The sequence below is a fragment of the Thalassophryne amazonica genome, chromosome 5, assembly GCF_902500255.1.
Source record: "Thalassophryne amazonica chromosome 5, fThaAma1.1, whole genome shotgun sequence".
In the NCBI taxonomy this organism is placed as follows: domain Eukaryota; kingdom Metazoa; phylum Chordata; class Actinopteri; order Batrachoidiformes; family Batrachoididae; genus Thalassophryne; species Thalassophryne amazonica.
In genome coordinates, this window is record NC_047107.1 from 86,260,623 (window position 1) to 86,288,398 (window position 27,776).

Genomic DNA, 27,776 nt, shown 5'->3' on the forward strand with positions numbered 1-27,776 from the left:
CTAAGAGATGTATTTAATTTTTACTAATAATCACCAAAGTAGTTGATAATTAGTGGAATCCGTGACTAATTATTTCAACAGCAGTAGTTTTTAGATCTCACATGTCATCAGCAATCCCGCTGGAGGCGTACACTCTTGTGATCACTGTGGTCTGGATCTACGTTAGATTTCTTAAGAATGCCTAATCTGATTTTGATCAAATTTGGCAAGTACATTGGGTACATGGCCCTGCTACAGACTGGCTTCCTGTCCAGGTTGTACCCCACCTCACGCCCTGTGACTCCTGAGATAGGCTCCAGCCCCCTGTGACCCTTAATTGGAGTCAGTGGTTGAAGATGAGTGACTGTGTATTGTATTTTGAAATGTGGGAGGGGCACCTTGCTCGTCTCTGAGCATTCATTTATTTCTGGAACATCAATGTTTTATATCATCCTCTTGCATTTGATTAAAGTTGTCTTCAGTGATATGTGCACTGAGCAGAAAAACAATTAACTACTGTGTTGCTCTGCCAGGTCAATCGTTAGCCTTTCTGGTGAGCCGCTCTGGTTGGAATGTCCACCAAAGGGACTTATTGCAGACAGACAGCCGAAATGAACGGCAACAAGAAGTAAGTGACATCCTCAAGCTCACATCCATAGACATGCAGGTTTAGGTGAACTGGAAACTTTAAATTGTGCATATGAATGTGTTTGTCTGTCTGTATGTACTGTATGTGGCCCTGAGACAGATTGGCGTCCTGTCCAGGGTGTACCTCGCCTCACACCCTATGACTGCTGGGATAGGCCGCAGCCTCCGTGACCCTTAATTGGAGTAAGCGTGTATAGAAAATGGATGCATCCATCCATTTTCTATACCCACTATGCAGACAGCTTATAGAGTCTTACAGTTGCCTATACTATGAAATGTAAAGAATCATACTGTTACCACCTTTCCTGAAGGTTTAATTCACAGATATAACTTTGCTTCTTTTTTATTCATTTCATTGTTACGCTGATGATTGCCAGATTTATCTGCCCTAAGGGCATAAGAATGTCAGTTCCATAAAACACCCCCCGGTATGCCTAGATGACATTAAAGCTTGGTTGTCCTTGAATGTTTTAAATTTTAATGTAAAAAAAAAAACAGAGGTGATGGTGTTTGGCCCCTGTGAGTCCTCCTCTGTTGCCGTAGGACTGTTGGAGGTTTATTTTAGACCTGTTATTCATGATCTTGGTTTTAAGGTGGACAGTGATTTTAAATTGGACAGCCAAATTAAAGCTGTGGTTAAGTCTAGTTTTTATCATCGGTTAGCAACTGTGAAATCTTTTCTGTCTAGGCAGCACTTTGAGACAGTGATCCATGCTTTTATTTGATTCCCGCTGGATTATTCTAATTCACTTTATGTGGGAGTCAATCAGTCCTTACTTTCGCATCTGCAGTTGGTTCAAAATGCTGCTGCACAACTTTTTACAGGAACTTAAAAGCGAGATCATATAACTCCTGTACTGGCCTCACTAAATTGTCTGGCTGTATATTTTAGGGTCCATTTTAAATTTCTTATGCTTATTTTTAAATCTCTTTACAGTGTTGCCCTGCCTTACCTCTCTGAGCTTTTTCATCCTTGCGTACTGTGTCGGTCTCTCAGGTCAGCTGACCAGCTACTCCTGGAACTACAGAGATCCAAAAGGAAGCTCAGAGGGGACAGGGTCTTCTCTATTGTTGCTCCTAAACTGTGGACAGCTTGCACTTGTCTGTTAGAGAGGTCCCTTCACTGCCCATTTTTAAAGTTCATTTAAAAACCCTTTTTCTTCTTGGCTTTCAGCCCCAGTGAGGCTTAGTTTTTAAATTGTACATCTCAGTCATTTATTTAAATGTATGTTTTAATGGATGTTTTGGTGTACAGCACTTTATGTCAGCAGTGGCTGTGGTAAAGTGCTTTATAAATAAAGTTGGTATGGTATGGTGTAAATGGTGCATGTGTGTGTGTGTGTGTGTGTAATGTATCTTGGTTTTCAGCTTGGTATATACTGTAAAATAGTGCCAGGCCAAAGCAGTTTGGTTATCATTTAGGACAAACTGAAGAAAGTGTTTCATCATGTTGCAAAACCCTTTTGATTTTCAGGAACATTTGATGTTTTGCCTTTGATGCAAGAGGGACGTGAGCACACATAGAGCATGTTTAGCACATGCGTAGACATCAGTTCTGGGTGCATATACCAGAGGAGGGATGAAGGCTGTCAGTCTGAGGTGGTAAGGTGCAGCACCAGGGCCCCCCAGGGCACCGTCCTCTCGCCTTTCCTCTTCACCCTCTACACCTCGGACTTCACCTACAACACGGACAGCTGCCATCTCCAGAAGTTCTCCGATGACTCCGCCATTGTGGGTCGTGTGTCTGAGGGGAACGAGCTGGAGTACCGGTCGGTCATCATGGACTTTATGGACTGGTGTGAGCGCAACCACTTGTGTCTCAACACCAGTAAGATGAAGGAGATGGTGATCGACTTCAGGAGGAAACCACCACCTCACCCACTGGTGAACATCCAGGGGGAGGACATAGAGACTGTGGACAGTTTCAAATACCTGGGTGTTCACCTCAACAACAAACTGGACTGGACTCACAACACTGACGCCATGTACAAGAAAGGCCAGAGTCGCCTCCACCTCCTGAGGGGACTGAGATCCTTTGGAGTGAGCAGGCCTCTGCTTAAGACCTTCTATGACTCTGTTGTAGCCTCTGCTCTCCTCTATGCTGTCGTCTGTTGGGCCCCGGGCAGCACAGAGTGGGAGAGAAAGAGAATGATTAAGCTGGTCAGGAAGTCCAGCTCTGTCCTGGGCTGTCCTCTGAAGTCTCTGGAGGAGGTGGCTGAGAGGAGGGTGTTAGCGAAGTTCAAATCCATCATGGACAACTTCTCTCACCCTCTGCACTGGACTGTAGTGGAGCTGAGCAGCTTCTTCAGTGACAGACTGAGGCATCCTCAGTGCAAGAAGGAACGATACCGCAGGTCGTTCCTCCCTGCTGCTGTCAGACTGTACAATAACACTGTGAAATAACCACATGCAATAATATTTCCACAAATCACATGCAATATTAATATGTCCACAAATCATGTGCAATAACAACTTGTTTACAAATCCCAGCACTAGTGTCACGTTATCACATCTAAATTCTGCTTCACATATCATGTTTATATATGCATATATACGTATATATACCATGGTCAGTGAGAATTCCATGTCTAACTGGCGTGCATTATTTTCGTATATATGCACACGTAGTTTGGCGAGTTAAGTCACTGTTATAATCACTCCGCTCTGGTTGTCACCATAGCAACGTGTAAATCAGTTGGTGCAGATCAACTGTGTTTTGACAAGTGAATGACAGAAACGCGATAAAACATGGATTTCCAAGTGAATTTTAATATTTTTGGCCAAAATAAAACATTTGAGGAATGGAAAGAGAGGAGAGGAGAGCAGACGAGAAGAACAGCAAAAGCAACGGTGTAAAGATTTAACATCGGACGAACTGGGCAAGATTGAAGATGGGAAAGAAGAAGAGAACGGTTCTATCCTTGCGGGCTGTCGGAGCACTCTGCATCAAAACAGCAAGTGTAGTTTCTGGACCTGTTGCCAGTTGCCCGCAGCTCCATACAGCTGAGAGGGGGGCGGTGTGAGTGGCCCGCTGCGACGCGAGTCCGCAGACACGGTAAGCTCATCGGAAGCAAAATGTCTTGAGACTGGCATAAAATAGTCTCAAATACTTACGCATTTTTATCAAGTTCTGTTAACTTAAATAAATATACTCAACAAAAATATAAACGCAACACTTTTGGTTTTGCTCCCATTTTGTATGAGATGAACTCAAAGATCTAAAACTTTTTCCACATACACAATATCACCATTTCCCTCAAATATTGTTCACAAACCAGTCGAAATCTGTGATAGTGAGCAATTCTCCTTTGCTGAGATAATCCATCCCACCTCACAGGTGTGCCATACCAAGATGCTGATTAGACACCATGATTAGTGCACAGGTGTGCCTTAGACTGCCCACAATAAAAGGCCACTCTGAAAGGTGCAGTTTTATCACACAGCACAATGCCACAGATGTCGCAAGATTTGAGGGCGCGTGCAATTGGCATGCTGACAGCAGGAATGTCAACCAGAGCTGTTGCTCGTGTATTGAATGTTCATTTCTCTACCATAGGCCTTCTCCAAAGTCGTTTCAGAGAATTTGGCAGTACATCCAACCAGCCTCACAACCGCAGACCACGTGTAACCACACCAGCCCAGGACCTCCACATCCAGCATGTTCACCTCCAAGATCGTCTGAGACCAGCCACTCGGACAGCTGCTGAAATAATCGGTTTGCATAACCAAAGAATTTCTGCACAAACTGTCAGAAACCGTCTCAGGGAAGCTCATCTGCATGCTCGGCGTCCTCATCGGTGTCTCGACCTGACTCCAATTCGTCGTCGTAACCGACTTGAGTGGGCAAATGCTCACATTCACTGGCATTTGGCACATTGGAGAGGTGTTCTCTTCACGGATGATGCGAAGGAGATGTGTTGCACTGCATGAGGCAAATGGTGGTCACACCAGATACTGACTGGTATCCCCCCCCAATAAAACAAAACTGCACCTTTCAGAGTGGCCTTTTATTGTGGGCAGTCTAAGGCACACCTGTGCACTAATCATGGTGTCTAATCAGCATCTTGGTATGGCACACCTGTGAGGTGGGATGGATTATCTCAGCAAAGGAGAAGTGCTCACTATCGCAGATTTCGACTGGTTTGTGAACAATATTTGAGGGAAATGGTGATATTGTGTATGTGGAAAAAGTTTTAGATCTTTGAGTTCATCTCATACAAAATGGGAGCAAAACCAAAAGTGTTGCGTTTATATTTTTGTTGAGTATTTGTGTATTAGCTCACTGTGTGGGACCATGGTATAAGCGGATTAAACAACTCGAAGCTGTGTGCATTATACGGTTTGAATGCACTTCTTCTCATTATTGTACTGTTACAAGTATTATTATTGCTTATCCTTGCACATGCTGTTTAATGCACATTTTCCCCTTGCACTCATCTTGTGTGTTTTTTAAGAGCTGACGTAACGTGAATTTCTCCACTTTGAGATCAATAAAGTCTTATCTTAAGTCACTCTGAAGTCATTCTCAAGTCATCAATCTGCAAGTCCCAAGTCAAGATTCAAGTCAGCTTGCAAACAATTGGTGGTCATTATGACTTGAAACTTGACTTGGGAGTTGCTGATTCATGACTTGAGAGTGACTTGATGGTGCCTTCGTCCCACCTCTGGCATATACTCAGATGCTGCATGAGGATAATGCCAGATGCAGCACATCAAAACCCAAAACAGGCTGCTGTGTGTGTCCATACAGCGAGGAAAATAAGTATTTGAACACCCTGCGATTTTGCAAGTTCTCCCACTTAGAAATCATGGAGGGGTCTGAAATTTTCATCTTAGGTGCATGTCCACTGTAAGAGACATAATCTAAAAAAAAAAAAAATCCGGAAATCAAAATGTATGATTTTTTCATAATTTATTTGTATGTTACTGCTGCAAATAAGTATTTGAACACCTGTGAAAATCAATGTTAATATTTGGTACAGTAGCCTTTGTTTGCAGTTACAGAGGTCAAAGGTTTCGTGTAGTTTTTCACCAGGTTTACACACACTGCAGCAGGGATTTTGGTCCACTCCTCCATACAGATCTTCTCCAAATATTTCAGGTTTGGAGTTTCAGCTACCTCCAAAGATTTTCTATTGAGCTCAGGTCTGGAGACTGGCCAGGCCACTCCAGGACCTTGAAATGCTTCTTACGGAGCCCCTCCTTATAGTAGGGGTGCCAAGGCCCACAGGTGGAGAGCAGGTGTGTCCTGCTTAATATAGTGTGGACACTATATTGTGTCCACAGGACATAATAAGTACACAGCTTGTCTTCCTCACTACCTCAAATCTATGAGAAATCTTCCTCCAGCAGTGCTGTTACAGTTTCAGAAAGGCAGCTTCACTGTCCAGCAACAACAAGGAAAATTCAATGGTGTCTGGTCAGACATGGCTCTGGAGCAAACCTATAATAAGGAAGCCAAGACTAAATTGCTGCATGGAATTTCCCAGAGACAAGATACCATAACAAAGTATTTAAGGGCCTTACCATCACTGACAGCGATCTCAGAAAAGACACTCCAAATGGCACACATGGAGGCTGCACAGCTGCGGTCTGATTCCAGTGAGTCAGAAAATGACAGATGACTGATTCAGGTTACTAGGTCTGTGATAAAAGAGACAATGATTGCTCCCTTTTCACCAACCAGTGATGATCTTGTAAACATTTCAACTGGACAGGCCACACAGCCAATGGAACTCACAGAAGCAAGACAAAAAGGTTTGGATGCATTAGAGAAGGCAGAAAAATGCAATGAGGAAAAGATAGTTTCAGTGCGGTTAAAAACATTTGTAGAAAAAAAGTTCCAAAAAGCCAAAGCAGCAGGCCCAAGTCAAAGAGCTTTACACGGAAGAGAGACAAGTAGTTCGGAACCTTTGCTTTGCTGAGAATTTAAGCCAGAATGAGAAAGTAGAGCAATTTTCATATGAATGGACAAGGTACCCTAGCTCCATTTTCGTACCCAATACAGAACACCCAACTGGGTTTGCAATGAGAAAGGGATATAAGTCGGACTATGCCACAATGCTGAAGGTCACAATGGCAGAGAATTGGAAGGAACAAAGTGAACCAGAGCCAGATGCCTCAATGAAGACAGTTTTCTTCATAGATCTCATGGCTTTCATTCAGATATACCAGGAATGCGACAGTACAACATTTCTTGAATTATCTACCAAGTACCTTGATAAAGTCATGAAGATAAAACCAAAGGGTTGTGATGTAGTACATGTAGTTGGTGACAGATATGACATGAGCCCAACAACTAGCTTGAAAATGGAAGAGAGGCTATGCAGACAAAAAAAGGCACAAGGTAGCAGAATATTCATACCACATGATAATCTAAAACTTCCAAAATGGAGCAGTTTCTTGTCAAACCAGCAAAACAAACATCACCTTCAAGAATATCTATGCATGTCTTGGATGCACCATTTCAAGCAAATTCCCAGTGGATGCACTATTATTCTAGGTGGTATGTGTCAAAGACCAGCTAAGAAAGTGTCCAATGCAGGTGTCACAGAAATGGAGAGTTTGCTCGGCGATGAACATGAAGAGACAGACACAAGATTATTTGCCCATATTGCCTACTCAGCTCAGAATGAAGGGTGCAAGAGAGTGATTATAGCAGCGACTGACACAGATGTGTTCATGCTAGGGATTTACCACACTACTAGAATAGATGGTCTCTGTGAACTTTGGCTGAGGAAGCAAGATGATACATTTATACCATGCCACTGGATTTCAGAGTTTCTAACCAGTCGCTACACAGAACTTACAACTTCGTTAATGCTTACTACATACTCCATTACCGGCTTTGACAATGTAAGCTACATGTTTGGATGTGGAAAGAAACGGGCCTTGAAAGTTACTCTTGAATGTGACCAGAATTTGAGACCTCTGGCTGAATATGGGATGCCTGGTTCAGGAATTGAAATTTCACTTGATGTTAAAGAAGCCTCTCGAAAGTTCATCTGTGCACTTATGGAAAGAGGCACTTTTCTGGCTCATTAGATGAGCTTCGCTGTCATCTATTTCAGACAAAGAAGTTGGACATTAGGTCATTGCTACCAACGAGTGATGCATTTGACTTACACCTAAGGAGGGCTTTATTCCAGTTTTTGGTTTGGAAGAGGGCCTCTTTGGATTCACTTATGCTTCCCCTAGCTACAGATTTTGGAAGAACAGTTCAAGATGGGTCTCTTGTGGCTTGCTTGATGACAAAACCACCAAAGCCCTCCCTACAAAGTGTCAGATGTAACTGTCAGAAGGGAAGATGCAAAACAAACTGTCCCTGTAGAAAAGCAAGGCCAAGTGTCCCCTGCACGCTCGCATGCAGCTGCTGTGGAAATCCCCGTAATTGTGAGAACACCAATGAAACTGAGCATGAGTATCTTGACCCTTAAAAAGTCAGAATGTCATTGGTTAGTGAATGTGGCTAATGCTAGCTGTTAGGGCAAATCAATAACATTAGAATTTAACATTATCCGATGGGTTAAGCACCTATTGTCATTGTCATTAATTCATGGTAATCACGATTTTCTGGATTTCCAAGTAATTAGGGCATAAAGGGTTAAACTTGCATAGATGGTAAGCACAATTAAGAAAACAATTTTTATCCTCCCCGAAAATTAAAAAAAGAGACAAATCACTCTTTTTGCGGGAGATTTGCCCGAGCAGGCCTCTGAAATCCTATGCAGGATGGACCAATCTACCAAAAGTGCCAAAAACAAAAGTATGTCATGATGTGACACACTTGCTTCTGTTTTCTGCACATTTTTGAGGTCTGGCCCCCTGACTATTAGTTGCACTAGCTGTGTGTTTGGGGTCATTGTCATGCTGGAAGACCCAGCCATGACCCATCTTCAATGCTCTTACTGAGGGAAGGAGGCTGTTTGACAAAATCTCGCAATACATGACCCCATCTCCCTTCAATACGGTGCAGTCGTCCTGTCCCCTTTGCAGAAGATAACCCCCAGAGTATGATGTTTACACCCCCATGCTTCACGGTTGGGATGGTTTTCTTGGGGTTGTTCTCATCCTCTAAACATGGTAAGTGGAGTTGATTCCAAAAAGCTCTATTCTGGTCTCATTTGACCACATGACCTTCTCCCATGCCTCCTCTGTATCATCCAGATGGTCACTGCTGAACTTCAGGGGGACCTTGCTGCCCTGCAGGATTTAAACCATGACAGCATCATGTGTTACTAATGTAATCTTTGCGACTGTGGTCCCAGCTCTCTTCAGGTCATTGACCAGGTCCTCCTGTGTAGTTCTGAGCTTTCTCAGAATCATCCTTACCCCACAAAGTGAGATCTTGCATGGAATCTCAGACCGAGAGAGATTGACAGTCATCTTGTGTTTCTTCCACTTTCTAATAAATAATGATAACAGTTGTTGTCTTCTACCAAGCTGCTTGCCTGTTGTCCTGTAGTCCATCCCAGCCTTGTGCAGGTCTACAGTTTTGTCCCTGGTGTCCTTAGACAGCTCTTTGGTCTTGGCTATGGTGGACAGGTTGGAGTGTGATTGATTGAGTGTGTGAACAGGTGTCTTTTATACAGGTAACAAGTTCAAACAGGTGCAATTAATACAGGTGAAGAGTGCAGAATAAGGGCTTCTTAAAGAAAAATTAACAGGTCTGTGTGAGCCAGAGTTCTTGCTGGTTGGTAGGTGTTCAAATACTTATTTGCAGCAGTAACATACAAATAAATTATAAAAAAATCATACGTTGTGATTTCCGGATTTTTTTTTGTTTTTTTAGATTATGTCTCTCACAGTGGACATACCTGAGATGAAAATTTCAGACCCCTCCATGATTTCTAAGTGGGAGAACTTGCAAAATCGCAGGGTGTTCAAATACTTATTTTCCTCACTGTATAGTCAGGTACAGAAAACAACATCAACTAGTGAATTTAGAGTACAAGAAGATTGTAACAGGCTGACAAGGACAGTCAGACTGATACGCTATCTGTGGAAATAGAGATAGAGAGGCGGTAATATACAATCACTGATATGAGTGCAAAGTAACATCCTGTCAACGTTTGATCACATGTGTACCTTGTAATAACACTCCTTCAAGGTTTAACTATTAATCATGAACACATAAAATATAAAAACAAATCCACATAACAACTGTCAGTACTATAACAAAACAGTCATTTGCTGCCAGTGTCATTTTAATTAATGGGCTAATTTTGTTTTGTTGTTGTTGTTTTGGGGATATACTTTTCATATGTTTCTGAGGAAATATCATGAGATAATACTGATATATTCTACACAGCAACAGTAGCACAGGAATATTTAGTAAAATAATTTAGTAAATAATAATTTAGTAAAATAGTAAAACATTTTGTGAGCCCTTGAACTAAGCAGTATTTGTTTATGATGTTATAATTCACAATTAGAATTTAGTCACATTATGACAGAGTGTCACCCATTATTCAACAAAATAAATAAATCTGATCTGGAGTTTGCTTTGGTTGTGGAGGCCAGCGGTTTCACTGTCTTTGTTGGCAAGGAAAGGTTTATGGCCCTTGACTTCCCGGACGATGTTGTGATCTTTGTGGTATCAATAGATACCTTGATTGCAGCTCTTGACAAGGTGAGTGAGTAATTGAAATGTCTGGGTTTGCAGTTGTCCTGGATTAAGAGTAAGATCCAGGTTTCAATGACTTCCTGGACTCGGCCATCAGAAGTGCATCTGTATCAAACTTGAAAAGACTTATGTCCTCAGCGACATTCATGTCTCTGGCTCCTCAGCTTATACGTATATTTTGTATAGTTGCTGGTTCAAGGTGTTTGGTGATGCACATATCTTTGAGGGAGGACAAAAGTCCAAGTCTATAAGATATTGCTGCTTCCTGTCTTACCTTATGGTTGTGAGACTTGTACACTAATGACTTACCTAAGGCAACGACTCAATGTCTTTGGTACTAGGTGTCTTTGGAAGAACCTTGGGTACCACTGGAATGACATTGTGCCAAATTAAGAGAGACTCAGGAGAAGAGCATCACTTTCATGGGGAGGGAATGTTGGCTATGACATTATGACCATGTGGCACATTTCACTGTGAATGATCCAGCTGCCTCAGTGTTGAGGACCCCAGTGGCTGGAGAAGACCAAGGACACACCCATGTTTCACCTGATTGTGGCAGATAGACACTGGGTGTTAGATGTTCACTTTTGAGAGGTGGAGATAGATCAATTGACTATCTGGGTGGTTGCCGTCTGGGATTCAGAGTGGTTTTATAGTGTGGTAGATGTAGCAACTTTTTTTTTAACCTTTAATTTTTATTTTTTAAAAGAAAGAGTATGGCTGTTGATTATAAGACAAAAAAGTGTCAGTAAAAGAAGCAGCTATTGGGCACTGCAGTCTCGTTTGAGGGTGGGCGCTAAAGGGGTAAAATATGATGCATATGATATAATTTCTCCACTTTCCGGTGGCCAACCACAGCATTTTCAATGGGTTTTTGGGCAAATTACATGCAAAAAAAGTGAAAATGCAAAGAAAAAGTGACGATGAGGTCTCACATTTGCCTCAACCTTTCTTCTCCATTGGTGAACTAAAAAAAAAAAAAAAAAAAACCTTTCGCAACTGCTTTGGTGATTGCAGCCAAAAACATAACAGTACACCATTTTTCCATGTGAAGTTATACTGTGTATATATTGCACCACAGAGCGCAGGTCCCCGTAAGTGGTCAAATCCTGCAATATCACGCGGGGTTCAAATGAGACTGGTGTTCTATTTGAGTACCAATTTGAGCTGGCATTCATGATTGTACCCCAGCTGCTTTTTATTTGCTGCGTAGTGGTATGTTTTGCTGCAACTGAAGCATACTGCTGCAGAGCTGGTGGCCCTTGGGCAAGGTCCTTAATCCCCTAGTTCAGGGGTAGGCAACCTGTTCCAGAAAGAGCCATGAGGGTGCAGGTTTCTTTGCAGCCACTGACTCCACCAGGTGATTTCACTGGTCTTTGCAGCCACTGACTCCACCAGGTGGATTTCACTGATTAACAGTTAATCAGTGAAATCACCTGGTGGAGTCAGTGGTTGCAAAGAAAACCTGCACCCTCATGGCTCTTTCTGGACAGGTTGCCTACCCCTGCCCTAGTTGCTCCTGGTGTGTAGTGAGTACCTTGTATGGCAGCACCCTGACATCAGGGTGAATGTGAGGCATTATTTGTAAAGTGCTTTGAGCGTCTGATGCAAATGGAAGCACACAGTGAAAAAGTGAAAGTAAAAAACAAATTGCAAAATATGAATACAAATATAACAAATACTACTCCCCACTGCTACTACTGCACCTTCCTGTCACCTGTCTTCCTGTTACTCCTCCCCCTGAGTGAGGAGTTATACCGTCTTATGGACTGAGGGACTAAGGAGTTTTTCAGTCTCTTTGTCCTGCACTTGGGAAGGAGCAGTTTGTGGCTGAAGAGGCTCCTTTGGTTGCTGATGACAGGTTGCCTGACATTGTCCATAATGTCCAGCAGTTTGTCCAGTGTTCTCTTCTCTGCCACCATCATCAGAGAGTCCAGCTTCATGCCAACCACAGAGCCAGCCCACCTTTTTGGATGTGCTGCCCTCCAGCACGCCACAGTGTAAAAGAGGATGCTGGCTACTATGAACTGGTAGAACATCCACAGGAGTTTCCTGAAGATGTTAAATCCCCGCAGCCTCCTCAGGTAGTACAGCCTGCTCTGTCCCTTCCTGTTCAAGTGGTTGGTGTGGGTTGTCCAGTCTATTTTGCTGTCCAGCCACAGCCCAACATACTTGTATGAATCCACAGCATCCACCTCAACTCCCTCAAGCAGAACTGGTTGTGGTCTTGGTATGGACTTCCCAAAGTCAATGAACAGCTTCTTTGTTTTCAAGGTGTTGAGCTGTAGATGGTTTGTGTGGCACCAAGCAGAAACGTCCTTCACTAGGCTCCTGTACTCCCCCTCTCTGTCATCCTTGATGCATCCAACAATAGCTGTGTCATCTGCGAACTTCTGGATGTGACACAGCTCAAAGTTGTGGCAGAAGTCAGAGGTGTACAGGGTGAAGAGAGAGGGGCCAGCACCATGCCCTGGGGTGCTCCGGTGCTGCTGATCACAATGTCAGACGTGGTGACCTTAAGCCTGACATACTGCGGTCTGTCAGTGAGGTAGCTGGAGATCCAAGTGACCAGGCAGGGGTCTACTCACATCCTGTTCAGTTTGTCCTGGAGCACAAGGGGCTGGATGATGTTGAAGGCACTCAAGACGTCCAGGAAGAGAATCCTCACTGTGCTGTTTCCCTTATTCAGGTGCGAATGGACTCGGCATAGCAGGTAGAGGATGGCATCCTCACACCTACACCTGCCCATTATGCAAACTGCAGATAGTCCTGGGTGTGTTGGACCTGGGGTTTGAGGAGGCTGAGGAAGAGCACTCACACGCACTCATATGCACTTACACGCAGTGTTTTTGAATTGTTTGTGTAATGTTCGCATGAAGTTCACGTAATTAATGCGTGATAGAGATTTTCAACATCTCCAAATTTTCTTTGCGCACTTGCATGAACCTGCGCACCGTTAACAATGGTTTACAATGAGTTTGAGATGAGTTTACTCTCATGCATGGCAGAGTAGGTGTAAATGCGCGGATCAAAGTCATGCAAGTGTCAGGGGGCCTTGATGTCTGGAGAGAGGTGTGCTGAGGGAAGAAGGAGAGATAGCTGCAGTGAGGGTGAGTGGCATGAGCTGGTTGAACCGGTTGAAGAAGTCATTAAGTTTTTTTGCCTTCTCCGTTGTCCCCTCTACAACTCTGTTCTTTGTGTTATGGCCTGTGATGGGTTCCACACCTTCCCAGACCTCCCTCTTGTTGTTTTCTTTCAGCTTGTGCTCCACCTTTCTCCTGTAGCTACCCTTTGCTTCCCTCATGCAGTGTTTCAGCTCCCGCTGTGCTGACTTCATCGCCTCCATGTCTCTGCTTCTGAAGGCAGCCTTCTTCCTGTTGAGGACAGCTTTGACTTCCTGCTTTACCCATGGTTTGTTATTAGCAACAGTGGACATTCTTGGTTAGCAACAGTGGACATTCTTGGTTGGGGAGACCACATCTGCACAGACGTTAAGGTAATCTGTCAGACAATGTGTCCTCTGTGTCCTCACCATGTGAGTTGATCAGCTCATCCAAGACCATGGTGCTATAGCAGTCTCTCTTGGCACCCTTCATTTCAGGGGACCACCTCCTGATGAAGCAAGTGGTTACCAGCTGATGCTGTTTGGAGATTGTGTAATATATCTGTAAATTATCAATTACTTAGTGGGAACTCTGCTTTGCCACTTTTTGACCTCCCCTACCTGCATCTGCAATTTTCTCATTAACCTTATCCACACCCGCCCAACCCATGGTTGCCTGCAGGTTACAGGTTGAGCTGTGCATCAGTATTAACCATGATGCTTGGTGGGAATTGGCCAAAGAGCGTGGAACTGGGAGACAGGCAGACAGACAAGCAGGCAGCTAGGCAGGTAGACAGATGTTTCTCAAATTATAGGATGTTGTCAAAGCCAGATGTGTTATATTTAAGTGTTTCTTGATGAATAAGTTTACTGAGGCATGGTACTGTCCTCTGTGAGTGTGTTACATATGGTGTGGGTGTGTGCACGTGAGTGCTGCCACATCAGAGTGCATGCATGACAATACAATAATTCTGAAGGTTTGAGCATTAACCGACACACGCGCCAAAAGGCATTATGGGACATTCTGCTTGTGAAGTGTGATTCAGTGCAAGGAATAGCGACCAATGATCACACGTTGGTCGCTATTCACACTCCCATCCAGTAGATGGCAGTGTTCTATGCAGTTTTACGGGGGGGGGGGGGGTGATTGAGAGGAGACTAATTTCCCATAATGCCTTTTGGCACATGTGTCTGTTCACACTCAAACCTTCAGAATTAGCGCATTACTTTAAAAGATGTGTGTGATATTTTCACTTTATAAAAATGACAGAGTTGCCGTAAATGTTGATAAACTGTCCGGAATTAGTTTCGTTTATGAATGAAACCATGAGTAAAAGTGCTTGCTTTTCATGTCTCTTTTCATTTTTTTTTGCAGCAGTCGGCTGTACGCCCCTTCTGCTGGGGGAGGGCAGAGCTCACAGCAGTCTGACTGTTGCAAAACATGCAACAGAGAGGAACTAATGTTTGATTTTAGGGTTTACAAATGTTTTGACTGTTCAGCTTTACTCACTATGCCAGCAAAAAATGTTAGCAAACTGAAAGTAATGGAACTAAATTTAGCGGAAGCTAATTGGTTCGCTGATGTTTTTCAAAGTTAGCTGAAAAGTGAATCTGCTAATAAAAGTTAGCTTTGCTAATTTGTGAATAGTGGAACTGTGCCCACGCCTGACATTGACACCAAAGAGTTCAATCTTTGTCTCATCAGACCAGAGAATTTTGTTTCTCATGGTGTGAGAGTCCTTCAGGTGCCTTTTGTCAAACTCCAGGTGGGCTGCCATGTGCCTTTTACTAAGGAGTCGCTTCCGTCTGGCTACTCTACCATACAGGCCTGATTGGTGGATTGCTGTGGAGATGGTTGTCCTTCTGGAAGGCTCTCCTCTCTACACAAGAATGCTGGAGCTCTGACAGAGTGATGATCGGGTTCTTGGAAACATCCCTGACTCAGACCCTTCTCCTCTTGCTCAGTTTAGATGGGCGGCCAGCTCAAGGAAGAGTCCTGGTGGATCCAAACTTCTTCCATTTATGGGTGATGGAGGCCACTGTGTTCATTGGGACCTTGAAAGCAGCAGAAATGTTCTGTACCCTTCCCCAGATTGATACCTCGAGACAATCCTGTCTCGGTTGTCTACAGACAATACTTTTGACTTCATACTTGGGTTGTGCTCTGACATGCACTGTTAACTGTGGGACCTTATATGTAGCCAGGTGTCTACCTTTCCACATCATGTCCAATCAACTGAATTTACCCCAGGTCGACTACAGTTAAGCTGCAGAAACATCTGAAGGATGATCATTGGAAACAGGATGCACCTGAGCTCAATTTTGAGCAAATGCTGTGAATATGATGTACATGTGATTTCTTAGTTTTTTTTTTTTTTTTTTTTTTTTTTTTAATAAATTTGCAAAAAAGCTCTCTCTCCCCCCCCCCCCCCCCCCATTCTCATTATGGGGTATTGTGTGTAGAATTTTGAGGGGAAAAAAAAATATCCATTTTGGAGTCAGACTTTAACATAAAAAAATGTGGAAAAATTGCAGTGCTGTGCACTTAAAAAAACGAGCCGCTGTTTCAATGAGAAAAGTGATGCAACAATTTACATAGATGTGTAAAAATTATTTCAACTTAACTGCAGCTATTTCAGCTTAACTAGAGAATTTATGTGGCATTAACTCAGTTGAAGGTTGGAATAACTAAGTTGAAATAACTTTAAAAAATCTGTGCAAATTGTTACATCAGTTTTTTTTCGTTGTTACAGTGGTTCCTTTTTTTGGCGTGTGAATACTCTCGATCCGCTGTATAAAGGTGGACCCTTGACACAAAGGTGTCATGTGTACTGTGTTCCCTATTCATGGTTATGTTGTATGCGTAGGTCAATCAGAATGTCACCTTTCATGTCCTTGACACTTGAGTGGGCCAAGTGAACAGCGCAGTGATCTTGAGAAAGTGGACGCAAGTGCAAGAATTTATGGCAAATTTAGGGATTTACAGCAAATTTATTGGACACTTATGTCTTATCATTATTTTATGTCTTGAATGTATTACCATATTTTCTGGAGTATGATATCGAACCAGAGTATATATAGTATAGTACTACTATATGCTGTATTTTTCGTTATTGTCAGCTCTTTAATTTGAGATTTTTGTTCTTTGTTGTAGTGTACTTTTCATAAATGGAATTTATTCTTTTATTATTAGAATCTATTTTGTTCAGTGCTTTGATTCCTGGAGAAGTCCTATATAGATAGTTGTTATTCTTATTATTATCATTATTAATGGACATGTGATTGTTTTGATATATATATATATATATATATATATATATATATATATATATATATATATATATATATATATATATATATATATATATATATATATATATATATATATATATATCGCCCTGGAGTATAAGCCGCACGACCTCCCAAACTAGTAAAAAAAAAAAAAAACATGACTTGTACTCTGGAAAATATGGTACATCCTTGCAATTCAGCTTAGTATTACATGTTAACCTACCATCCCTGGTGCTCAAGACCAGGCACCTACGTATGTGGCTCTACTCTACTCTTTTCTACTCTCCTATTTTGCTCTTCCTTTTTAGATATTTAGATATACCTTTGTATACTGGCATAGTTCCACCTTAGATTTGGAATATAATATATATGCTATACCTTACTGAATTTTCATGTAAAATGGTGTGAATTTTTGAAAGAACATAGTGCACATGTTATGCTGCGGATTGTGTTTCCTCCCACTCGCTCTCTTCAGGATGCGAAATCACGACTCTCTAACCAGAAGGCTAAAAACACAGGCCAGAGAATCCTGTTTAGCTGTTGGGGAGTGAGGTTTCCTGACTCCTGTTGCACAGCGTCTCCTGCTGGCCTCCGTCACATGGGCCCTACTTTTTTTTGCTGCGTTTTGGAAAGCTTTTGGGTTGTTACAGTGTATGTTGTAAACTTTACACTCAGAGTGTTAAAGTTCTGTACTGCAGTTTGGTAGCCCGCAGTGCATGTCCTGAAGCTTGATTTTAGCCTGTCGGCCAGGCAGGGTGTCCCAGAGATCATATGTCCTGCATGTTTTCCAAATCTTCCCGCTCTGTCCACGACTAATTAATTAACTCGGGTGTGTTCAGTCATTCAACAGCTAGGATACACCAGGCTCAACTAACCAGCTGTGGTATGTGGATCCCATGCAGGGCAGGTGATCTTCAGGAGTAGGGTTGGTGGCCATGACCGACAGTGATCATGGGCTCATTTCATTCAGAGTACACAATCGCTTCTCTTTCCTGTGCATCTTCAGTAATTAGTTTATGTTAGTGCAGCTTGAAGAGCCGTGTCCATACGATTAGGGTTGGGGCTAAAAACAAACATGCATACCTTTACAACAACGTGGGCCTTTTGGGAACGATGTGTTCTGCAGAGGATGTGCGTGCTCCCAGTGATCTTGCAAAGCAGAGACTTTGGTGACACGCGATCCTGTGATGGGTTTATGCGTGTGTGGTCACTTAATTAAAGCCGGTGTAATCCTGTAAAGGCGGATGATAAGACAGACACGTGATGTCCCACTTGTTTCTCAGACGGGGGGTAGAGAGAGTGCTGACGAGTGTTACTGACCAGATGGACAGGCTTTGTGGTGTACGCGTGTGTGCGATTAACGGCAACACTTGCAGTGTCTTTACATTTATTCTTCCAGCAATTAACCACAGCACTTTGCTTTAAAAAGTCAAAGATAAGGCTGATTCAAATTTTTGTTGCTGTAAAATATTTCTGTACCTGACCGACAGCCGATACTTTGGCCAAACGCATCTAATTAGAGGAGACTTCCTGTCCCATCCCTCTTCACCAGATTAAGTCTGTTATGCCGCGTCTATTGTCTGTGCACTCTCCTGAAGGGCAGCACACTTCAAACACTTTGGATTAGATTATTTTCCGTGCAACAGATTTTAACGTGCTAGCTGGGAGATTGGAGGTAGCGGGAAAAGCTTCTGGTCAATGAATCTTTAACGGGTGGAGATGAACATCTCCAGCAGTGCCAGACTGAACCCAAGTCCCAATTTGCTGCATGTGAATGAGCCTCAGCATTATGGCTCCACATTGTCACTGGAAGAGAAGTGTGAGCAGTCTTTCTTCCTCTTCTACTACTACAGGATGGAAGATGAGGCGGTGCTGGACCGAGGGGCGTCCTTACTCAAGCACATCTGTGACGAGGAGGAGGTCGAAGGTGAGTTCAGCTAAATTTGCTCAATGGATTTTGTAGTGCACTTGGTTTCAGTGCATAAGGTTCCTTGTTCAAACCCCACCCCTTCCACATTTCTCCATGCAATGCGGAGTTGCATCAGGAAGGGTGTCCGGGGAAACTTTTGCCAATTCAACATGCAGATCCACCTTGGATTTGCTGTGGTGACCCCAAGTGCAAACAACAGAGCAGCTGAAGGGACTTAGTACCTTATCTTACAGTTACAATCAGTGAGGGGTCCTTATCTAATTTTAGCTAATATTAGGGAAGGTGGATGTTAGCTTCATCCAGCTAACTTTTTAGTTCAATTGTAACTTAAAGTTACAGTGTGTAGGATTTATTGGCATTTATTAGCAGGAATGGAATATAGCATTCATGACCATCTGTTCATTAGAATATAAATGATCTGCAACAACAACTCGATATAACTTCATAAGCTTGGAACAAGCCCATCATATCTACATGGGGATGGGCCCCCTCATGGAGGCCGCCATGTTGCACAGTAGCCTAAAAGAGACATACAGTTGTATGCAAAAGTTTGGGCACCCCTGATAATTTTCATGATTTTCCTTCACTGGTTGTCTGGATCAGAAATTTCAGTTAAATATATCATATTGCAGATGAACACACTGATATTTGAGAAGTGAAATGAAGTTTCTAGTATTTACAGAAAGTGTGCAATAATTATTTAAACAAAATTAGGCAGGTGCATAAATTTGTGCACCCTTGTAATTTTATTGATTTGAATACATTTAGCACTAATTATTGTAACACAAAATTGGTTTGGTAAGCTCATTGACCCTTGACCCTCTTACACAGGTGAATCCAATCATGAGAAAGGGTATTTAAGGTGGCCATTTATAAATGTTTCCCCTCTTTGCATCTCTTCTAATGAGTGGCAACATGGGAGCCTCTAAACAACTCTCAAATGAACGGAAAACAAAGACTGTTCAACATCATGGTTTAGGAGAAGGATACAAAAAGCTATCTCAGAGATTTCAGCTGTCAGTTTCCACTGTGAGGAACATAGGGGGGAAATGGAAGACTGCAGGCACAGTACTAGTTAAGGCCCGAAGTGGCAGGCCAAGAAAAATCTCAGATAAGCTGAAGCGAAGGATGGTGAGAACAGTCATAGTCAACCCATAGACCTGCTACATGATCTTGCTGCAGCTAATGTCTCTGTGCATCATTCAACTACACAGCGCACTTTGCACAACGAGATGCTATATGATGCTGTAATGCAGGGGAAGCCTTTTCTGCGTACACGCCACAAACAGAGTTGCTTGAGGTATGCTAAAGCACATTTGGACAAGGCAGATTAATTTTGGAATAAGGTGCTGTGGACTGATGAAACTAAAATTGAGTTCTTTGGACATAACAAGGAGCAGTATGCATGGCTGAAAAAGAACACAGCATTCCAAGAAATACACTTGCTACCTACAGTAAAATTGAGGTGGTTCCATCATGCTGTGGGGCTGTGTGGCCAGTGCAGGTGCCTGGAATCTAGTTAAAGTTAAGGGTCACATGGATCCCAGTCAATATCCAGCTCCATCTCGCGTTATGTTTTCGTGCTCCAGTCATAAAAAGAGTCACATTTTCATGATAGGGATTTTTTAACTCATTATTACTAACCCTACTCCTACCCCCAATCCTAACCATAACCACCACCGAGCCCCCCGCTTCACTTTTAATTTCGTGCAGCCATCACGGAATGAATTAGAATGAATTTGTGCTGCCGTGACGAAAATGAGGTGCTTTTCGTCACAATATCACGAACCAGTAGATTAATGTATATTTCATGCTCCTGAATCACGACTTGCCGTGAGACCAGGTTGCAATATCAGCAGATTCTTGAGAACAGTGTTCATGAATCAGTGACAAAGTTGAAGTTGCTCTGGGGCTGGATCTTTCAACAAGACAAGGACCCTAAACTGCTCAAAATCTACTAAAACATTCATGCAGAGGAACAAGTACAACGTTCTGGAATGGCCATCTCAGTCCCCAGACCTGAATATTATTGAAAATCTGTGGTGTGATTTTAATCAGGCTGTCTATGCTCGGAAACCAACAAACCTGAGATGTTTTGTAAAGAAGAATGGTCCAAAATACCTTCAACCAGAATCCAGACTCGCATTGGAAGCTATAGGAAGCGTTTGAGGCTGTTATTTCTGTTGGGGAAAGTGTAATGCACGAACCCACAACAGGGGGTGCAAATGAGCGGTCAATAGATAATCCAATAAATACAATTTATTGCGGCAAATGTGCACAACAGGTCGAATACTGCTTTTAGACAGTCAATCACAAAATACAGTAAGTGACGTGTGGGCAGGCCTGAGGGTAGGAGACGCCTATCCAGAGAAGAGCCAGGGCCCACAAGGTTCCGCCGCCAATGAAAACCTGCAGTATACTGAAGCCGCCAAGTCCAGAGTCCCCAGGTGGCCTTTGCTTCCAGCTGTCAGATCCGGTATTGCTGGCAGGAACAAAAACAGGTTAAGGGTGGGTGTGTGGACACCCAGTAAGCAGTCAGCAACTCACAGTTCCTTCCTGAGTGGAAACAGTCCTCCACTCCAAGGTAGCAGGAAACACAATCCGTGCAGTACCTAATGTAACAACTAAGAATTTAGGAGCGGAATCGCCTACTCCTCCAAATTCTCACCAACCAGCTCCAAGCTGCAAGTTACAGAAGGTTACCACTGCAAAAACGTTCAGAAAACACTTATGTGCGTGCGGCACAGAAAACGGCTGAGAGGTTACCTGTGTGGTAAGCTGATATCTCGGCAGAGATGTTTTGTCTCCTCAGGCTGTTATGGTGCAGTGATGATGATTGCTGACAGCTGTCAGTCCTGGCTCCTGGTGGTAACTGCGCCCTCTGGTGCCTGAAACCCGACTACAGGCAGGGCGCCCTCTGGCGTTGGCCAGCAGTACCTCCTCTTCGGGCGGCCCACACAACAGGACCCCCCCCCCCAACGGGCGCCTCCTGGCGCCCGACCAAGCTTGTCGGGGTGTTGCTGTAGAACTCGGCCAGGAGGGCCGGATCCAGGATGAAGCTCCTCTTCACCCAGGAGCGTTCTTCAGGTCTGTAACCCTCCCAGTCCACCAGATACTGGAGACCCCGACCCCTCCGGCGAACATCCAGGAGCCTGCGGACTGTCCACGCAGGCTTGCCGTCGATGATGTGGGCAGGAGGAGGCGCTGGTCCGGGGGTGCAGAGGTCCGAGGTGTGGTATGGCTTCAGTTTGGAGACATGAAACACGGGATGGATCCGCAGTGAAGCTGGGAGTTTCAGCTGCCGGACAACTGCCACGGTCCTTCGCACCCCTGGATAGCAGGTGAGCTTAGAACCGTGACAGAAGTCCAAAACTGCAGTCCTAGCGTCTGGTGAGACGTACAAACGGCTAGGTGGTCCACCGCCGGGGTCTGGGTGACGCGTCAGGGCCTCCCTGACGATGTTCTCCACGTCCCACGTCAGTGTGGTGATGATAGTGGACTCTGGGATGATGTTTTCTGGTGGATCCGACAGCTCCGTTTTGACTTCTTCTTCATGCACCCGGGACAGTGCATCTGACCGCTGGTTCTTGGTCCCGGGGCGATAGGTGATCCTGAAGTCAAAATGTCCAAAAAAGAGAGACCAACGGGCTTGCCTGGGGTTCAGACGCTTAGCGGTCCAAATATACTCCAGGTTCCGATGGTCAGTGAAAACCGTGAATGGAACCACAGCTCCCTCCAACAAGTGTCTCCACTCCTCCAGGGCCTCCTTCACCGCCAGGAGCTCCCGATTGCCGACGTCATAATTCCGCTCTGCCGGGGTCAACCTGCGGGAGAAATAGGCACAGGGGTGGAGAACCTTATCGGACTCCCCGATCTGGGACAGCACGGCTCCTATCCCTGAGTCAGAGGCATCTACTTCCACAACAAACTGGCAGCTAGGATCAGGCTGCACCAGAACTGGCGCAGTAGAGAACCGGCGTTTCAACTCTCTAAACGCAGCATCGCACCAATCCGACCAGGTGAAGGGAACCTTTGGGGAGGTCAGGGCTGTAAGGGGACCAACAACCTGACTATAGCCCTTGATAAACCTCCAATAGAAATTAGCGAAGCAGAGGAACTGTTGCAGTTTCCTACGGCTTGCCGGTTGGGGCCAATCTCTCACTGCTGCTACCTTGGCCGGATCAGGGGTGACGGAGTTGGAGATTATGAACCCCAGGAAGGACAAAGAAGTACGGTGGAACTCACACTTCTCGCCCTTCACAAACAGCCGGTTCTCCAACAACCGCTGCAGGACCTGACGTACATGCTTAACATGGGTCTCAGGATCCGGGGAGAAGATGAGGATATCGTCCAGATATACGAAGACGAACCGATGCAGGAAGTCCGGCAAGATGTCATTTACCAATGCTTGGAATGTCGCGGGGGGCATTAGTGAAGCTGAACGGCATGACCAGGTACTCAAGTGACCTAGCGGGGTGTTAAATGCCATCTTCCATTCGTCTCCCTTCCGGATCCGAACCAGGTGATACGCATTCCTAAGATCCAATTTCGTAAATATTTTGGCTCCATGCAGGGGCGTGAACACTGAATCCAATAGGGGCAACGGGTATCGGTTGCAAACCGTGATCTCGTTCAGCCCTCTAAAATCAGTGCATGGACGGAGTCCGCCATCCTTCTTTCCCACAAAAAAGAAACCAGCACCTAACGGGGAGGAAGAGGTTCGGATCAACCCGGCAGCTAAAGAGTCCCGGATGTAGGTCTCCATCGATTTGCGCTCGGGGCGTGAGAGGTTGTACAGTTTGCTGGACGGATACTCAGCACCCGGGATCAAATCAATGGCACAATCATACGGTCGATGCGGGGGAAGCGTGAGTGCCAGATCTTTGCTGAAAACGTCAGCAAGATCGTGGTACTCAACTGGCACCGCCGTGAGATTGGGAGGGACATGAACCTCCTCCTTAGCAGTCACACCGGGTGGGACCGAGGATCTTAAACACTCCCGGTGGCAGGTTTCGCTCCATTGAGCCACAACCCCAGACGGCCAATCGATCCGGGGATTGTGCTTACTAATCCATGGATAGCCCAAAATAACTCTGGAGGTAGAAGGTGTTACAAAAAACACAATCTCCTCCCTGTAATTCCCAGACACAACCAGTGTTAAGGGCTGTGTCTGGTGTGTGATTAGTGGAAGAAGGGTGCCATCTAGTGCCCGTACCCTCACTGGTGAAGGAAGGGCCATTAGAGGGAGCTTTACTTCTTTAGCCCATCTGCTATCTAGCAGATTCCCTTCTGACCCTGTGTCGATTAGTGCTGGGGCTTGAAGGGTTAAATCCCCACAGAGGATCACAACTGGGATTCGTGCGGATTTCCGTGCATTACCCGCGTGTGTGTTATGGCCCACCCTTAGCCCAGTCTCTAAGGGCAAGCGTTGGTGTTTAACCGCTTGGGGCATTGTTTCTGCAAATGCTCATTAGAGCCGCAGAAAAAGCACTCTCCGCGGGCCAGCCTCCTCTGTCTGTTTTCTAATTTATTTTGGCCCTGCTCGTGTCCATAGCTTTGTCAGCAGGGGGAGCTGTCGTCACACGGAGCACTCTGGCTCTGGAGCATGAGGAAGGCAGGGCTGCTTCGGACCGGGAAGGGAGAGGGGCGGCACGTGCCCGCCCATGTCCTTCGTCTCGCTCCCGTCGACGTTCTTCCAATCGGTTGTCTAAACATATGACTAAATCAATAAGCCCGTCTAAATCCCGCGGCTCATCTCTACCCACCAGGTGCTCCTTCAGGACCGAAGACAGTCCATTTACGAAGGTGGCGCGGAGCGCTACCGTATTCCAGCCGGCCCTCGCGGCCGCGACACGGAAGTCGACTGCATACTCTGCAGCGCTCCGACGCCCCTGTCGAATGGACAGCAGCAGAGTGGAAGCAGATTCGCCTCAATTAGGGTGATCAAACACTTGTCTGAATTCCCGTACGAACCCAGTGTAAGTCGTTAGGAGCCGTGAATTCTGCTCCCAAAGCACCGTAGCCCAGGTGCGTGCCTCACCTCGAAGCAAATTGACAACATAAGCCACCCTGCTGGAGTCTGGCGCGTACATTACTGGACGCTGAGCGAAGACGAGCGAGTACTGCATTAAGAAGTCCGCACACGTCTCTACACAGCCTCCGTACGGCTCCGGGGGACTTATGTATGCTTCAGGGGATGGGGGAGGGGGGTCTGTTGGACGACCACTGGAGGGTCCCTGTTCTGCAACAGGTCGGCAGGAGGAGGAGCAGCAGCCGCACCCTGTGCACGCGCTTCCACCTGTGCAGTGAGAGCCTCCAACCTACGATTGAGTAGTACATTCTGCTCGGTTACCAAATCCAACCGAGCAGTGAAGGCGGCCAAAAATTGCTGCAACTCACCCATTATTCCTCCTGCAGAAGCCTGTGCACCTTGCGTCTTCATTGACTGTTCAACGGGTGGGTTGTGCCCCTCGGGATCCATGACGTTGGCCGAGATATCCTGTTGGGGAAAGTGTAATACACGGACCCACAACAGGGGGCGCAGATATCCTGTTGGGGAAAGTGTAATACACGGACCTACAACAGGGGGCGCAAATGAACGGTCAATAGATAATCCAATAAATACAATTTATTGCGGCAAATGTGCACAACAGGTCGAATACTGCTTTTAGACAGTCAATCACAAAATACAATAAGTGACGTGTGGGCAGGCCCAAGGGTAGGAGACGCCTATCCAGAGAAGAGCCGGGGCCCACAAGGTTCCGCCGCCAACGAAGACCTGCAGTATACTGAAGCCGCCAAGTCCCGAGTCCCCAGGTGGCCTCTGCTTCCAGCTGTCAGATCCGGTACTGCTGGCAGGAACAAAAACAGGTTAAGGGTGGGTGTGTGGACACCCAGTAAGCAGTCAGCAACTCACAGTTCCTTCCTGAGTGGAAACAGTCCTCCACTCCAAGGTAGCAGGAAACACAATCCGTGCAGTACCTAATGTAACAACTAAGAATTTAGGAGCGGAATCACCTACTCCTCCAAATTCTCACCAACCAGCTCCAAGCTGCAAGTTACAGAAGGTTACCACTGCAAAAACTTTCAGAAAACACTTATGTGCGTGCGGCACAGAAAACGGCTGAGCGGTTACCTGTGTGGTAAGCTGATATCTCGGCAGAGATGTGGTGTCTCCTCCAGGCTTTTATGGTGCAGTGATGATGATTGCTGACAGCTGTCAGTCCTGGCTCCTGGGTGGTAACTGCGCCTACAGGCAGGGCACCCTCTGGCGTTGGCCAGCAGTACCTCCTCTTCAGGCAGCCCACACAACAATTTCTGCAAAAGGAGGATCTTTTGGGGGGGGGGGGGGGGGGGGGGTTGCCCAAATTTATGCACCTGCCTAATTTTGTTTAAAGAATTATAGCACACTTTCTGTAAATCCTATAAATGTCATTTCACTTCTCAAATATCACTGTGTTTGTCTGCTATATAATATATTTAATGGAAATTGCTGATCCAAACAACCAATGATTTATAAAGGAAAATCATGGAAATCATCAGGGGTGCCCAAACTTTTACATACCACTGTACTTATTCTGCCTTCTGCATGGTGCAGTGCCACCACAAGACTGTTGCTCCCCTATACACTATCTAGTAGTTGCTAGTGCAGGCTAACAAATTGAAGAACCCTCACAAATATTGATTATCACAAGAGAACGCAAGACAGCATGAATCCCCATCATCAAAGAAGTGAAAACATGAAGGGAAGCATGACCGGCAACGGCATAATTCAATTTGCAATTTCACCACTAGATGACACTAAATACTACACAGTGTAGCTTTAAAGAAAAAATTAGAAATGAGCAACAACAAAAAGCAGTGATTCTAACTTTGACTTCATTGCAGACAGTTGTCCTTTCCACTGTTCCCATTTGTACAGGGTGGCCACAGCGGATCCAGCATTGGGATTTGGCACAAATTTTACTCCGAATGTCCTTCCTGACTCAACTCCAGTTTTATCTGGAGAAAAGACAGACAGCCCCTGGTCTTCCAAAGAGGCCTCTATCCAAATACTAACCAGGACCACCCTACTGATTTGATAGGATCAGGCTTACAATGTCCATTCCTGCATTTTTAGGCCTGCAGCATGTTCCAAAAAAGTTCCATCCATTTTCTATACCCGCTTACTCTCATTAAGAGTCACGGGGGGCTTGATCCTATTCCAGCAGTCACAAGGCTCAAGGCAGGGTACACTCTGGACAGGAAAGCCAGTCTGACACAGGGTCACAATTAGACAAACAAACACATTCACACTCAAACACACCAATGGTCAACTTAAAATTACAAATCCACATAACCTGCATGTCTTTGGAAGTGGGAGGAAGCCGGAGCACCCGGATGTAACCCACACAAGCACGGGGAGAACATGCAAACTCCACACAGAATGGGCTCCCAAGTCGGAAGTAATCTCATGACCTTCTTCCTGTGAGGCAACAGTGCTAACCACTAAGCCACCGTACGTACCACTCATCCAAAACATAGTTAGGGCGCTCATGCATTTACCAATTTGTAATAGTGCAGTTCCTTCTCACAACACTTAAAAGATGTATTGGCATTGAGGATACCAAGCGTTGAAGCATTTGAGGTGTTGTTTTTCTCCATTATTCCAGGAAACACATGTTAAGGTGTGCAACAGTATTGGGGTTGCTGTAGTTTCATTATTTATTTTTTTGTTACAAAATTCTCCACAGATTCTCTGCTGGAGATAGATCAGAACCACAGGCAGGACAGTCCAATCTGTAGATCCTGTGTCCATCTGTGCTCTTCAAAGACTCAACCTTTTGTAGATACTGCTTTTGTATGAAATTATAACTTCTGTATTTATTATAACTCATTACTAGCCCTAAATTGCCCCGTTCCAACTTGTTCTGGAGTGTGTCGCAGGCCTGAAATGCTGGAATGGACATACAGTATATGAAAAAATTAAATCAGGGTGTGACAATACACTCAGCTCAAGACACGAGATCATATCATTATTTAACACTATTTTTAAGCAAAATTCAATGATGAAATATATGACTTTAAAATAGCCTTTTGACTGAGCCAAAGTCACAAAACGCAAAACACTGCAGGTGCATTTTAAAATGTTTTTAAAAAATCATTTTATAATGAATAGGACTTTACACCTACTTTCTGAATATGAATGATGCCATGCAGTA

The 27,776-nt window shown here is 44.7% G+C and overlaps 1 protein-coding gene across 1 annotated transcript in view; it reads left to right on the forward strand.

The window, feature by feature from the left end:
* Positions 1–575: 575 nt before the first annotated feature.
* The window catches only part of slc4a4a (solute carrier family 4 member 4a), a 229,100-nt gene continuing 201,899 nt past the window's right edge, over positions 576–27,776 (forward strand). Inside the window, 2 exon segments of the mRNA XM_034170791.1 lie at positions 576–607; positions 18,500–18,573. Of these exon segments, the coding sequence (XP_034026682.1) occupies positions 591–607; positions 18,500–18,573 (91 nt within the window). The 5' untranslated portion in view covers positions 576–590.